At 32.5% G+C, this 17021-nt stretch overlaps 1 protein-coding gene, 1 long non-coding RNA gene and 1 other non-coding gene across 3 annotated transcripts in view; 1 reads left to right on the top strand and 2 right to left on the bottom strand.

The window, feature by feature from the left end:
• Nucleotides 1-5140: 5140 nt before the first annotated feature.
• Nucleotides 5141-5244, bottom strand: LOC111513744 (U6 spliceosomal RNA). The gene has a single exon (XR_002723260.1). It is a non-coding gene; the product is annotated as a U6 spliceosomal RNA (small nuclear RNA).
• Nucleotides 5245-5597: 353 nt separating this feature from the next.
• On the top strand, nucleotides 5598-7100 carry LOC141484886 (uncharacterized). Its single transcript, XR_012466857.1, has 3 exons — nucleotides 5598-6628; nucleotides 6688-6872; nucleotides 6939-7100. It is a non-coding gene; the product is annotated as an uncharacterized lncRNA (long non-coding RNA).
• A 9159-nt stretch (nucleotides 7101-16259) lies between these two features.
• LOC111513741 (very long chain fatty acid elongase AAEL008004) overlaps nucleotides 16260-17021 on the bottom strand; it is a 61216-nt gene continuing 60454 nt past the window's right edge. Inside the window, exon 8 of the mRNA XM_074180465.1 lies at nucleotides 16260-16705. Coding sequence (XP_074036566.1) covers nucleotides 16406-16705 — 300 coding nt within the window. The 3' untranslated portion in view covers nucleotides 16260-16405. The remainder of the gene's footprint in view (nucleotides 16706-17021) is intronic.

Here is a 17021-nt window from a genome sequence, read left to right as displayed (position 1 = left end):
ATTGAAAACCAAAAATTTCTGACTCAGTGCGGCAAGCCAACATAACCTAAAAATTCTAGAATAGAAACGACATGATTCCAACTATTTTGAAAGGGTAGACTGGTTACTCAAAATTACTGAGAAAACTAATACTGAGAAAACTGATGTTGCATTTTTCGAAAGCATAGAACTGTTTTATTCTAAAGAGAATTCTTGGTTTTGACGTCGTTACTTGCTTCACAGTCCAATATTGTAATAATTGAATGTAAAACTATATTCGGGATATTGGAAAAATATATTGAAATGTCACATATGACCATTAATCGCGAAATGGAGGTTTAGGCACTTTATTCATCCTGATTCAATGGAAATTTCATGAGGAATATTCATTACATAGTCAAGTCGAAGCGACGTAAACAGAAAATATTCAAATAAGAGGACAATAGCCCTCAACAATGACTGTTATTTATTGAAGAAATCTTGTCTATAGGTCATAACCTTCGAATTCCAATATATACAAGTAGCTCGAATATTTTACATTTTCGAAAATGTGTTCAGAGAAGTATTAACTGATAGGAGGAGGTGTGGATATTATCCACAATTGTGGATAAAACACATTTTCATGAATCTATAATAATTGAATTTCCGTACTGCGAAAAAAATTGCGTTATCGAAATGAATTCAGGATTTCAAGGAGATATTTTGAAGAAAGATGCCAAGGCAACGTGGAGCACATTACGTAATTTAGACATCTTGCGTCAGAAGTCAAACCCTGAGCTACCACCTAATCTGAAAAATCTAGATGAAATTAATCAGTTTTTTTGCAATATTACCCTCCCTGACAAAACACAATTTCAATCATCCCTTCTAGAAAAGTACCAAACTAAGAACACTGCAAATTCTTTCAGATTCTCTCCCGTTGACGAACATACTGTACAGAAGTTTTTAAATGAAATCAGAAGCAACGCTGTAGGTTCGGATAGCATCTCACTTCGAATGATTCGTTTGGTGGAAACACATCTCTTGGAATACATCACCTTTATACTGAATTCGTGTATCATTTCCTCGTGTTTTCCTTCCCCTTGGAAACATGCACTTGTGATTCCTTTGGCTAAGTGTAACTCTACGACAAATTACTCTGATCTTAGGCCCATTAGTATTTTACCCTCTCTATCTAAAACGCTTGAGCTGATTCTCAAAGATCAGATGATTGAATTCATCACTTCTTACAATATCATAACTAGCGTTCAGTCTGGGTTTCGTTCTCAACATAGCACGACTTCCGCACTCCTCTCCATAACGGATGATATTTTCAAAGCAACCGACAAAAATTATGTTACATGTCTAGTTTTATTGGAGTTTAGTAAAGCTTTTGATACCTTAGACCGCAGTCTTTTATGTAATAAACTTAGTCACTTTGGTTTGGATAAATGTGCCGTAGATCTTATTGAAAGCTTTCTGGAACACCGAACTCAGTGTATCAGCCTTGATCACTTAAAATCTGCAGTTCTGAACACCAAATTTGGAGGAGTGTATCAGCCTTGATCACTTAAAATCTGCAGTTCTGAACACCAAATTTGGAGGAGTGTATCAGCCTTGATCACTTAAAATCTGCAGTTCTGAACACCAAATTTGGAGTTCCACAAGGTTCCATTCTTGGACCTCTCTTATTTAAATCTATATGTCAGATTTCTACAAATGTGTTGAATTTTGCAATATCCATCACTACGCTGATGACACTCAAATTTACTTATCTTTTCCGGAAGGCAACCTGGAAGCACAAGAACTGATAAATAGAGATCTCAATTCACTGTATAACGTCTCGTGCGCACATAACTTGAAACTGAATGCTAAAAAATCATCGTATATGTTATTTGGACCCAAATCTAAAAGGAGCCTTATTTCCAACCTCATCAAGATCCACATAAATGATGTTGCCTTGCCTTTCACTTCTGAATGCAAAAACTTGGATTTGTGGATTGACTTCGATTTGAGATTTTCTAAACATATCAGTCATCTTTGTAAATCGTCTTATAACATTCTCAGACAAATTTTTCCCAATAGAGACATTCTTTCTACACAACTCAAACTTAAGCTTTGCGAAACTTAAATTTTCTCTAAATTATCTTATTGCGATTGCATATATGGACCTGCACTTAATCAATACGACTCTCTTTGCCTCCAAATAATTCAAAACTCTTGTTTGAGATTTTCCTTCGGTATATGTAAATTTGATCACATCAGTAGTAGGTTTGATGACTCCGGATGGTTAAGACTTGAAAAACTACGCACTCTACACATCCTCACAAATACACATAGATTATTTGGGAAAGAAAGTTTTTGGCTTTCTACTACTCCATCTGAGACAAAAAAAAAGGATGAGAGAATCTTCCAAAGAAAGGAAGGATTAATCAATTTGAAAATAAGTAACTCTATACATGGATGTGTAGATCATGCAAAGAAGTAACTTTCAGACACAAACTGAAAGAAAGTCCTCCTGAAACAGCTACTTTCATATAAACATTGAATTACACGAAAGAAAAAATTCTTTCGAAACAAATACTTCTATATGAACACCGAATTATACAGAAGATACTTTTCTCTATTCAGTTTGTATATCGAACATTCGTGGAGGAATAAGAATCAGATATCATTCACATGAGTCTACTTTGAATGAATGGTAATAAATTGTACTCACATGGAACACTGTCACCCTAACTGGTATACACGTGTTTCGCCTTAAGACACTTGCCTTAAGGCTCTTCAGTACCAAATTGGATAACATTATAGAAAATACACACACTTCATTCATGAATTACGATTTTGAATGTCACGGAATAAGCTTGATCTGCTTATGTCATCGATGACATCGTAATGACATTCATTCACCTATTTGATTTAATCCCAGCCATGAGGAATCTTATTTGATTTGAATGTTCGATATACAAACTGAATAGAGAAAAGTATCTTCTGTATAATTCAGTGTTCATATAGAAGTATTTGTTTCAAAAGAATTTTTTCTTTCGTGTAATTCAATGTTTATATGAAAGTAGCTGTTTCAGGAGGACTTTCTTTCAGTTTGTGTCTGAAAGTTACTTCTTTGCATGATCTACACATCCATGTATAGAGTTACTTATTTTCAAATTGATTAATCCTTCCTTTCTTTGGAAGATTCTCTCATCCATTTTTTTTGTATCAGATGGAGTAGTAGAAAGCCAAAAACTTTCTTTCTCAAAAAATTAATCACTCCTAAAAATATAACCCTTTCAAATCAAAAAAAAATATAACCCTTTCAAAACACATAGATTACTATTAACAAATAAACCTGATTATTTATATAATAGACTTGTTAGTTTTTCCCAGACTAACAACTATTATACTCGAAATGGATCTGTCTTTGTCTTTCCCAAACACAACTCGGCACTTTTTACTCGAAGTTCCTCCTATATTTCCGCTAAGCTGTATAATAAGTTGCCCAGTGACTTCAGACTTTACACGATAATGACATTTAAAAAACGCTTGAAACTTCTGCTTAAATCCTGGTAATTGGTGCTCTGTATGTCGATTTTTGCAAAACCCTTATTATTATTCATTTCAATCAAGCTTTTATTATTGTGTTTATTGTTGTATTGGTTGATTTATCTTCTATTCTATACTTGTTATTATTATTGTTTTTATTGTATATTTTTGTAAAGTTGATTTGAAAAACAGCTTATGCTGATAATCCGCCTGTTCATCTGATTTATTTTTGATGAATAAAGTCGATTTATTATTAAAAAAAAAAAATAAAAAAAAAATATTTAGATTATGGTCAAAATGGAATCGACTACGATTCCATTTTACAGCAGGATGAGGCACCTCCCCACTTTTGTGTTCCTTCAAGAGAATTTCAGGCTGGCCTGAACGAATTGTTCTTTCAGCCACACGATCCCACGATAGGACTGTGGAATGCGCCCCAGCTGGTGTTAACAGGTAGCTCTCCTCTCAACGGATTTTTGTTTTCAGCCTCCTAATCCAGACAGTTTAGGTTTTTTAAACCTCAATCTACGGAAAAGTTTCTGTTGAGCTGAATTTATTGAGCATGAAATGAAAAAAATATTTTATTACAGTTCATGAATTATGCCTACGGGGGAAACCCTGTAAAAAAAAACGCGCCTTGCATTCTACCTCAAAGGTGGTGCGAAAACGAGTGCATCATCATAATGTAGTTGCTTTCTCAGCGCTCTAGTCCGAAAACGGTTGACTTTACAGAAAAATGCGAGAGACATTTCTGGTAGATAATCGTATGAGACATAATTTTTATAATTACCTTTATTGACTTCCGAGCCATGGGTCACGAGATATTCGCGAAAAACTGATTTTCGTGACATTTTGCCCCTCATAACTTTTTTCATAACTTCATTAAAACGACATAATGAATGTGTATACCAAAATTCAACTCAGTAGGAATTTTTCCGCAGATGAAATCTCAAATGACTGGACTCTTCGTCTATGACGTCTCGCTTTCTGCCGAAGCTGACGCAAAAATTCTCCCTTCGGCACGATTTCGATATTGCTGTATCTTTCACCTATGTTAGCCAGTGTTAGTTGCCCGGAACTTCCTGGAAAAGTTCATGAAAAAAACATGTTAGAGTTATTCTCCTATCACGCTGAAGTGAATTTCCTCATCCAATTATTCCATGGGCTAAGCGCGATCATGGAATATATCCAATACATCGCAATTCACAGGTATTAACATTGGGGACGGTTGTCGTGCAAGTCACTGGTACATTTGATGATCCTCTGCACATTTCAAACATTTGGGTGATCTCTATCAATTATTTGTCGCATGGCCCCAACGCTGGCACCGGTGGCACTGCACCAAGGCTTTGTTGTTGTTTCTTGCTTCCCAAGTAATTTCTGTATATGAAACGTGTTTCACGTTTCGTTTGAGGAAGCTCAAGGTGAGATCACTGTCCGTAATAACCATCTGTCCTCAGCCTGTACACGGCCACCATGTCCAACTAATGCTTTTCAATTCCTTCCTCAATTTCCTCAACTTTTGGGGCAAATTTCAGGCTTCGGAGGGCAGAAGCATGTGTTTTGTCCGTCGGAAGTGAATACGTGTGGAATTCTCGGAATTTGTCCTTAATGATATTCTCGATTCGAAAGTGATCACGTCAAAAATGTGGAACACTCCACGATTTTGCGTGTCATCCTTGCACAGAGGCCATGATAGTCTTCTCTGTATTGTTCTATCTCAGTATATGTATGGTCGAAGTATTAATAATAATAATAATAATACGTTTATTGGTCCTTAATATGAGCATACAAGAAGCTATAGGGCAAGTCAAGTGACTAAAATAAAATAAATAAATGCTAGCGGACAGCACAGTATATTTGAAGACGTGACAACAGTTAGTACTAGCAATTGCGACAATATTCAAAATACACTGAAAAAACTCCTATACATATTATCAATAAACCCCATTCATCACTGTTTTTTACGTCAATTCAATGAAAAATTCTTTAGTATCAGGAATAGTTAGTCATCATTCGATATACGCGTTCGTATCATCAATAAAATCAATCATTTTCATTGAGAAGCTATGAACAATTTCCATAATTCAATAAACGTATTCACCCTTCAGATGAAAATATTTTATTAATTTGATTATTGTTACATTGTTTCAAGGAATATTTACTTCAGCTCACGAAAATGCAGTTGAGGAATACTGAACATTATTTCAATGTTCATTAGTATTCAAACAATAAATAACTTCAGTAAATCCATGTATGGTTTTTTCGATTGAACAAAAAATTTATGAATCGTTAGCCTAGGTCAATAAATCAATGAACTGATACATAAAATAGATAACCATATGTATACTTTGTTTTAACGAAAGGTCTTCGTTATTATTATTAAATACGTACGAAATTACATCAAAGCATGCCCGAAATCATGAACCTTTACGTTTGTTTAATGTACAATATTCGTAGAATGATGAAATAATACATGGTTTACACGTACGTATTCAGCAATTCAGTCATAAAACAATGATCATCCCTAGCATCGATGCACAAAGTTCGTTACAGCGAAAATTCCTACGTTGAAATTCCATAATCTCATTGGTTAAAAGGACATTATTGACATCATAAAGATCTCAATAACCAAAACAAGACGCGAAGGTGCTATTGTAGTTCCTGATTTCGTAGGTACCTATTGATACAGTGTGCAATTATCAGGAATATTCACATAACTTCCTTCAAGAGAAACGAGATCGGCACACAAGTTGAATGAGTACCTAGGTATTTGAATCTACAGCTTATTAAAGGTACGTATTAGATATGCTCATTTTGTTTTATTTGTTATTACTTATTTTCATTCTCATTTACGTAAGACCATGAAGTGTTTTATCTGCAGTCAAAATATCGGTGCCTTTTCATTATTAATTAAACATTTCAAACGAAGACACCATTTGGAGACAAATTCCGTCATTAGATGTTGTGAGAATGATTGTAGTCAAGTTTTTCAAAATATTAGTAGTTTCAAAAAACACATGAATAGAAAATTGACGCCTAGAGAACATATTCCACGTTCCAAATTTCATAAATACAACTAGAGATACAAAGGAGAAAAGTGGGGTGTACCATGAGTTTGTGTTAAACGGTACAGAACTGGAAGGCTAATATTATTCGGTAAAAGAATACATCTCATATCATTTTTAGGCCCTGAAGAAGACGTCGAGGCTTGTTTGACATCTTTGAAGTACGATAATGTAACAATAGATCAATTTGACCCCATCTGGAAGGCATGCACGCAGTATCGGTTGAGCGATATCAAGAATGCACAAAATTCAACAGAAATATTTCTGAAATGGAATTTTTACAAGTAACCTTCTGGATATCGTTTGGTATATGCAAATACCTTGATATTTTCGGCTATAAAAACTATAGGATTGACTACCTATACTTTTCAGATTGATATGGACTTCAATGTCGCCTTTCCTCATCAGGAACATAATGCTTTGCTGAGAAACTGGGAACATTATTTCCCAAGGATTGTGACATTTCTACAAGCAAATATAAAGGATAAGTCTGTGAAAATTTCACTAGAAAAATTACAGGATGACAAAGTCACTGAATATATATATATATATATATATATATATATATATATATATATATATATATATATATATATATATATCTTCAAAAAATAAATAGATAAGTACTCTTTGATCATTCCCATATTGATTTCAATTTAAGAGCCACCGGTATACAGCTGTTTCAGCCTGACAATGCCCAATAGGCTGAAACAGCTGTATACCGGTGGCTCTTAAATTGAAATCAATATGGGAATGATCAAAGAGTACTTATCTATTTATTTTTTGATATTCATGGAATTATTTTCCAGCAGCTTGACTGCATTAACCTTTCTAGATTATATATATATATATATATATATATATATATATATATATATATATATATATATAGATATGAGATATAGATATAGAATATGAGATTCTATGAGAAAATAAGGTTGACTGACCCTTCATGGGTCTGTGTCACACGGCATGACTTATGGATCCATTCATCAAGCACCATACTAACTTTATATTTTGTTAATTGATGTTAGATGGTCGCTATGCTGCAGTATTTTGGGCTCTCCATGGATATTTTGTCCCTACCAATAAAATAGTCACCTAGGACAGTTCTGAAAAATCCAATGTGACTAAGTTCACCATCAAGGATTCCTAAGAATCTTTTTTGTATATTGGAAATTGCCAACAACAAGTAGAAGAGCACATACGGTTTTTGAAATCGAAGAAGAAGTCGATTCAACCATGTACTGGAGATGACATAAAGTACCCAACAGACATATCTGTTTATTTTGATGATATCAGATGCAATGAAATAGACTAGGTGATTTGTGAAAAATGTTCAGTGCTTCCATGAACAAGATCAATGAGTCAATGTAATCATGTTCGTTGACTTGTGACTTTGGTAGGCGGAGCTCGTTTCTTCTCCTGGTGTTGTAACTATGAAAGTCAGTACTTGTGAGAAACGTGTTTTTCTTTTTATGAATATATGTTGCGACTTCCAAAATATAGAGACCGTAAAAAGGAAGAATACCGAGTTTCTTGAAGAGATTTCGACATGACTGCAGCTTCGGTGCATTTGTTATGCAACGAATTATTCGTTTTTGTTCAATGAATATATCTTCAGCAGCTGGAGATGTACCCCAGATACTGATTGCATAACTAATTCTGGTTGAACTTGACCATAATAAAATAATAAATAGAACTTCAGTGTTCAATACATTTTTTAACATTCTGATTTGATAGCATTTAGAGTTTGGTGAGCCGGTGAGACTGTTGCAGTGTATTTTAAAAGTAAGATCGTTGTCAAGAGAAATGCCCAAGAATTTGATAGTGGTACAGGGTTCGATAGAGATACCGCATAAGTTCAGGTTTAAGGCAGGTAAATTGAGGTTTTGCCTGGTATGGAATGTCATGTAGTTTGTTTTGGAAGGATTGAGATATAGCGAGTTTTTACTTAACTAACTGTGTAGGATATCAGTGGTGTTAGATATTTCATTTTGGAGTTCTAATTTCGATTTATTTGAGAGGAGTAGAGTACCGTAAAACTATTGGGAGTTCATTCATATAGATGATAAAAAGTATAGGAGCCAAGACAGAGCCTTGAGGTACACCAATATTATTTTCTTGTGGAGATGAGAAATATGTGAGTTTTCGATTTGCACTAGTGTGGCTAATTTTTACTCTCTGGGTTCTTCCTTCGAGAGAAAAACTGAACCAATCGGGGATTTCCCTTGAATTCCAATTTGATAAAGTTTATCAAGTAGTTGTTTAAGTATTGTGTCCTAGCTCGATGGCATTAACAATTTTTACATAAATGCAATGAATTGCACTCTCGGTGGAATGTCCAGTACGGAAACCATGCTGGTTTGGATGAAGTGAACTGTTTATATTCAGAAAGTTCACAAGTTGTGCAAGATTGTGTATTCAAAAAGCTTGGAGAATATGGGGGGAACAGTAATAGGACGATAATTTTTCAATTTTTTGCGGATCATATTTTTTCAGAATTGGAGATACAAGAACATTCTTCAATCTCGATGAGAATAAGCCCTCTTGAAGGGCATTTATTACATAAGTGAGAGGTTCGACGATAGAGGCGGCGATTTTTTTAATTAGGAATCCAGAAATATCGTCTGTGCCACAGTGTGTTTATTTTGGAGTTCGTACTTTATAGTATCCATAATTTCCTGTTCAGTCACTATCTGATGAAGAAACTATTAGGCATATTTTTAATCATATTCTTAGAAGGTGAGTGACTTTTATTGATTATTTTATTAATGGTGTCATACGGCGCCTGAATAAAGAAATTATTGAAGGCTTCGGATACAGATTGTGGATTATTAATTACTTCATCACCTGTTTTGAGGGAGATGTTTGTGTGAGTAGTATATTTTCCGTTCAGAGTAGAAATAATACTCCATGTGGTCTTGTTTATGTTGGAAGATGAATTGATTTTGTTGGTATAGTAATGGTTCTTCGTATATCTGATCAAATTTGAGTGATTTGTTTTAACTGTTTTGTATATTGCGTTTATTTTTAGATCCGTTTTTTGAGCCGGAAATGAAGTTTTTAAGTTTTTACTCGATATTTTGACTGTTTCGTTTACCCATTCTCTACCGAAATCCGTTTTTTACTTTGATATTCTAACTTTTATAAGTGGACATATAACATTATAATGATATAATAAAGTGTCATGAAAAGAGTTAAATTTCGTTTCTGAACTGGTTGCTGTACCCCATTATACGACCCCAATATTTTTGAATTGATTGTGTATTGTATATTCATAACTTACGGTGTTAGTGATTTCCGTTTTCGATTATTCAAACTTTATATTTTTGCATAATGATTATGGTAAGCAGGTTCAGTAACCGTGTGCATCCATCTAATGACGATAATCACACTTATTCACCAGATCGTTAATATATTGACATGACTTGTAGTTTTCTGTAGTGCGAGTGTTGAAAATCGGAAGAGTTTTGAAGCATACAGCGACATCTATTAGGTAATGAACTCAACAATATATGAGTGAAGTTCTTTACCCCCACGTCGCGTCATTCGCGACTTAACTAAAATATCATAATGATCGTATTGTCTTCTGCTGAATCATGATTGAGAAAATGAGACGTTTTCTTCGAAAACATTGCAACTTGGGCTACTTCAAGAGGTAGATGTACCATTTTGTTTTCATATAAATCTTCATCATTATAATTACACAGCTTGTAATTTGCATAATGTAAGCACATAGCGGCAATTCAATATTTTCACCAGGAAATTTTATTCAACTCATCTTTACTCCATCTACACTTTTTGGTATCTCCTCGATCTCTCAGCGATTGGGTTTTTATCTCATAAATTGTCGCAAAACGCCGTCGTTTCATGAGTCTCTCCAGTATTGGAAACAGGAAAAAGTCGCAGGGGAGCAAGTCTTATGAATACGATGGCTGAGGCACGATGTTGCTTTTGTCCAAAAAATGACGAATAAGCAGGTACATTGTCGTGATGCAAAAGGCATGAACAATTTTGTCACAAAACCGAACGTTTCCTTCATATTGCTTCTCGTAAGCGGCATGTGAAAAGAACTCTTGATACTCTACGCATGCTTTTTTGGTCTTGGCTCTCTGGGGTTCTTCCTCTGGGACGATTGAACTTTGGTAAAGGAACTCACATCATTGGAACTTATCAGGAGTCTCCGTTTCGAAATCGTAATTCGATTTCACGTTTTTATGGGGATCAAAAGCTTTTGTGATATTTCAATAAATACCTCTTCTCAATTTTCAAATTCTATATACTTCTATTTATTTATATTCAAGGATATCAGTTTATTTTGTATCTACTTGCACAATCATATGATATAATTTTTTCCTTTCTAAACCGCTTTCATACGTTTTTCCGCATTCAACACATACATCTATTAACTTGTTTTGTTCTGTTTGTTTGGTTCACATGTACTCGATTTAGTTCTTTTTGGTGACATTTTTTAAGCCCTGTCCAAAAATTACGACCAAGGTGTCATTCGATTCGTATTTTTGCCTAGAAAGTTTAAGGAAAGGTTCGAAATCGCGCCGATAAAAATAACAAAAGATATAAACAATTAAGTGAAAAATAATAGGGCTTTAGTTTTTTTTAATATCTCGGAAAATTTTCAAAATTTTGGAAATTTGAAAAAAGATTTGAAAAGATCAATGAATTTGCGTAAAAATGTTTCGACTCCTGAAACTGTATCTCGATTATTTATAATTTTTACACAGCCCTGAAAATAGAGCCAAAGGCGGGTAGTCTGGCTTCCGCGCGACTTCCGTCACTCTGACATAAAAACAAAAAAAATCATTTAAACATATTAAATGTAAATATTAAGGAATGAAAAAATTCATGTGATGTTGGGATACATCAATAAACAATAATTTGCACTCAAGAAATTTTTATCCCAATTTTAACGTTAATGATAAATTTGTTAATTAATAACTTTTTCTGAATTGAAAGTTAATATAAAAATCCCTATAATTTTATTAAACTGAAACCCTGGCATTTTTTTCCTCTAGTGAAGTTATCCTCAATAGGCAAAACAATAGAATATCGTTGCCAAAATAAAAAAAAATATCATTTTCTATTTTTTTATTAACAATTGAAAATAATAATTTTATAAAAAATACATTACAATTTTTTTTAATTTTTTATTGTTTTAATGTCTCATAGGTGAAAACTAATTAATAATATATTTTTTAAATTTTATACAGCTATTGTTTATGAATTTATTGTAAACAAATACATTGTTTATAACCAATTCGAAATTTTTTTTTACATAATGTTTATTGAAAAAAATCATGATCGGAAATTTAAAGAAGGTTAATGAGTAAACTCATTAAAATTAAATTAACAGAATGACTGATTGATTCATTTAATTTTCTTAAACTCCATACAAATATGACAATAAGTGAATGTTAATGATCCTACAACTACTAAAAGTGCAAGTAATAAAATCCTTATGATTTATTGTTACATGACACGAAGTTTATGTTGAAAAGACTTGAAAATTTTCCTTTTTTTAATAAATAACAATCAATAATTGAATAAATAATAGGACTACAACTTTAGTAAAAGGCTTAAATTGTTAATAAATTCATAATGAACAAAAAAGACAAAAAAGCATATTTATCATAACTGCAATAGTTTGAAAGTTATTATAATTATAAAAGAGATGGAGCGAATGAAAAAGACAAGTATCAAGGTATCACAATATTAAAAGTTTCATAAAAAATAGAATGAATAAAAAAAACATAGTTACTTTTATTATAGAACAGAGTATTGGGAAAAAAATTGTTTATAACAATTTTTTCAAATAAAAAAATAAAAAAGAATAAAAAAAAGTTTTTTAAAACCTTGAAAAACAATAGAATTTATAATTTGAAAAAAAACGGTTCCTTAATTTTAATATTTAGTTGCAAAAAACGATTGTCAATTAACAAACGCATTTTTTAGCAACAAATAATTTTTTTAAGAAAACATTTTAAGAAAAAATTTTCGAATTGCTTATAAACAATGTATTTGTTCATAATAAATTTATTAACAATAGCTGTAAAATTAAAAAAAAAATATTAATAAGTTTTTAGCCATGAGACATTGAAACAATAAAAAATTTGAAAAAAAAATTTTGTAATATATTTTTTTTAAAATTATAATTTTCAATTGTCAATAAAAAAAATAGAAAATGACAATTTTTTTATTTTGGCAACAGTAACCTATTTTTTTGCCTATTAAGGATAACTTCACCAAAGTAAAAATATGCCAGGGTTTTAGTTTAATAATTATAGGGATTTTTAATTTAACTTTCAATTCAGAAATAGTTATTAATTCACAAATTTATAATTGACGTTGAAATTGGGATAAAAATTTTTTGACTGCGGATTATTGTTTATTGATGTATCCCAACATTACATGAATTTTTTCATTCCTTAATATTTACATTTAATATGTTTAAATAATTTTTTTTGTTTTCATGTCAGAGTGACGAAAGGCGCGCGGAAGCCAGACTACCCGCTTTTAGCTCTATTTTCAGGGCTTTGTAAAAATTATAAATAATCGAGATACAGTTTCGGGAGTCGGGACTTTTTTTACGCAAATTCATTGATCTTTTCAAATCTTTTTTCAAATTTCCAAAATTTTGAAAATTTTCCGAGATATTAAGAAAAAACTAAGGCCCCATTTTTTTTCACTTAATTGTTTATAACTTTTGTAATTTTTATCGGCGCGTTTTTGGACCTTTCCTTAAACATTCTAGGCAAAAATACGAATCGAATGACACCTTGGTCGTAATTTTTGGAAAGGGCTGAAAAATGTTACAAAAAAAAGTACATGTGAACTAGACCATACCAACATTCAAATATTGAATCGCTCTTTTCATCGAGAATGTAAGACCTTTGTAATATAACTTTCGGATGTAGCAAGGCTGGAAGTTCTATCATTTGGGAGTTATAACCAAGTTTTTTCTGAAGTTATATAACTGATATAAGTAAGATGATTTTTTTTACATAATATTAGCTCTCAATAGTGAAACTTTATACTGGGTGTTTATTAAACATGCGGCAAAAATGCAAGGGACTATTCCTTGGACTATTTTAAGGATATTTTGTCCTCTGATGATTTTCGATAGGGCGCTTTATTTAAAAAATTCGGAGCGAAAAAATTTCGACAATAACAATTTATTACCAAAAATTACAAGTATTGTTCCTTAATCTACAAGAACTGTCGGAAATGACTATCCTCCGCTTAAATGCAAGAATCCAATCTCATCGACTCCCGAACTCTTTCAAAAATACCAGAATCGTTTCTGATTGCGTTACACCCAGGAATTATCCGATTTCTCAATTCTTCCTCATCTTCCACTGGATTAGTATAAACAAAAGTCTTAAGGTGACCCCCTAGGAAATAATTCAGGGGGTCCGTATGTTACTGTTAAAAACTCTCGAGCCAATATGCTAAAATGCGCTGGTGCACCTTCGTGCATAAACCACATTGCATTTCTTGTAACCAATGGTACATCCTCCAGAAACTGAGCTAGCGTTTGTTCCAAAAAGTTGCAGTATACCTCGCCGGTGGTAAGTCTTCCTGGGAGAAATACCGGTCCAAATAAGAAGTCACCTACAATTCCTACCGAAACATTTAACGATAACTGATGTTGAAAGCGATCTTCACGTGGATTCTTATCAGTGGATTTTTATCAGTCCAAACATGATCACTGTGGAAACTCCTTATAGTAAGTATTTCTTGAGAAACTGGCTTCATCGGTAAAAAGAATGAGCTTCAGTGGTTGCAATATGTGGAAGAAAATCTGCAGGAACAAGTGCCTGAACTCGTATGGGGTATGGGTACAACAAATAGTCTTTAAGAATGTTACAAGTCGTCCCGTTACTTACATATAAAGTTTTTAAAGTTTTTCGAGTGGAGGTACCTGGATCTTCTTCTATCATAGCCAGCACATTCTCTTCTACTTCTACCGTTCTTACTGTCATTGGTCTTTCTCGTCCTCCATTTCGCTTCAATGCTCCTGTTTCACGAAGATGGTCACTTGGTGATCGAAACAGTCTGGTGTTGAGATAAAACTCCAGTATTATTCATTTAGAATTGAGCCGTTTGAATTTTTGTTTATTTTTTTGCTAATTTTTTCGGTTATTGAATGGTTTTCACATAGCAAAACATGTATGTTTCTTTGAATTGAAGAGGTTATATTTTTAGGAGTGATTAATTTGTGGGAAAGGAAGTTTTTGGCTTTCTACTAATCTATCTTGATACAAAAAAAAGGGATGAGAGAATCTTCCAAAGAAAGGAAGGAAGTAATCAATTTGAAACTCTATACATGAATGTGTAGATCATGCAAAGAAGTAACTTTCAGACACAAACTGAAAGAAAGTCCTCCTGAAACCAGATATCATTCACATGAGTTCTACTTTAAATGAATGGTAACAAATTGCACTTACATGGAAAACTGTCATCCTCACTGGTATACATCGATGTTTCGCCTTAAGTATTTCTACTCAGTTTGTGTCTGAGAGTTACTTCTTTGCATGATTTACACATCCATGTATATAGTTACTTATTTTCAAATTGATTACTTCCTTCCTTTCTTTGGAAGATTACCTCATCCTTTTTTTGTATCAAGATGGAATAATAGAAAGCCAAAAACTTTCTTTCCCAAAAATCAATCACTCCTAAAAATATAACCCCTTCAATTCAAATAAGATTCTTCTTGGCTGGTATTGAATCAAATAGGTGGATAAATGTCATTACGATGTCATCGATGACATAAGCAGATCAAGCTTATTCCGTGACATTAAAAAATCTTAATTCATGAATGAATTTTTCTATAATGTTATCCAATTTGGTACTGAAGAGCCTTGGGGCAAATGTCTTAAGGCGAAACATCGATGTATACCGGTGAGGATGACAGTGTTCCATGTAAGTGCAATTTGTTACCATTTATTTAAAGTAGAACTCATGTGAATAATATCTGATTTTTATTCCACAACGAATGTTTGAAATACAAACTGAGTAGAGAAAAGTATCTTTTGTATAATTCAGTGTTTATATGAAAGTAGCTGTTTCAGGAGGACTTTCTTTCAGTTTGTGTCTGAAAGTTATTTCTTTGCATGATCTACACATTCATGTATAGTTTCAAATTGATTACTTCCTTCCTTTCTTTGGAAGATTCTCTCATCTTTTTTTTTTGTATCAAGATAGATAAGTAGAAAGCCAAAAACTTTCTTTCCCAAAACTATATGTTTCCTTAAAGACATAGACTAACGTTAACCAATCTCCTACTCTTAGGTGTACAGATACATTGCGTTAGACGAAAATATTCTGAAACTCAATTCCTATATTGAAAAAGAACTGGTACATCAGTTTTGACAGTTAACTTCATAAGAACAGCTTTAATTTATTCTATATTCTGATTTTAAGCATTGTCCAATTAATGACATTTCACATCGTCGGTAAAATGTCAAATAGATCACCGAAAATTCGTAATCGATGTTCAAATGAAAAATATCTGCCAATATTTGAAAAAACTGTATGTTCAAAGTTTTAGGAAATCAAAATAATCGTAAAGTACTCTTCAGTGCAAAAGATACAAAATCAGTAACATAAACTAAATAAATATAACCACATGATAACCACATGACATATAAATATAACCACATGACACTCTCCAATTCAAAAAAAAATTTATTAGAAATAGAAAATAAATATTTCTGTTGAAACAGGTCGAAAATTCGAATATCGATATTTGGTTCACTTTCAAATTTTTCAACTATAATTCTGAAGAAAATGTTTTTTCACAAATATTTTCCACTTCACAGACTTTTTACATTTTTTGAAATAACGTTGTTGTTATTCATTTGCGTAAGCCTCGTTTTCTCTTCTTCGCTTGAAGTAGTTTCCATTGTTCCATTTTGTACTCTTGTACTTGACTTATTTTCTAGAGCAGATTTTTTTTCATTTTTACTCTTCAAATATTGATTCACGTAGAAACAGCCGAACAAATAGAGAAAGTATCCAGCTTGAGTAACCAATAAAAAGTTGATAAACTTTGGATAATCACATTCTTTGAATAGGACTTGGAAGTTGTGCCAGAAGATGATGCAGAACTGGATCTGTGAAAATAAATAAACTTTTGAAACAATATAAAAATATTGTTTTGCGAATTCTGAAGATAAATCGAAAAACAATATTCAATAATCTTCAAAACATATTTTTTTGTGAAATACCTGATATTTCTCACTCATTTTTTTAGTGAATAACCTTCCACAATCTGAAAACACCTATATATTCTCTCAGCTGATAATAATAATAGTAATAATATGTCTTTATTCGTCACAGTAAAAACTCAAATTGAATAATATTATATAGAAATGTTGTAGAGTTGGAGTTTAGCTGTGAGAGCTATTTTCAAACCCAAACTCATGTATA

Source organism: Leptinotarsa decemlineata, unplaced genomic scaffold (genome assembly GCF_025532065.1).
Source record: "Leptinotarsa decemlineata unplaced genomic scaffold, Ldec_3_MD MMD2_tig00026294_RagTag_RagTag, whole genome shotgun sequence".
NCBI lineage: Eukaryota > Metazoa > Arthropoda > Insecta > Coleoptera > Chrysomelidae > Leptinotarsa > Leptinotarsa decemlineata.
This window is presented reverse-complemented; position numbering and strand designations above follow the sequence as displayed.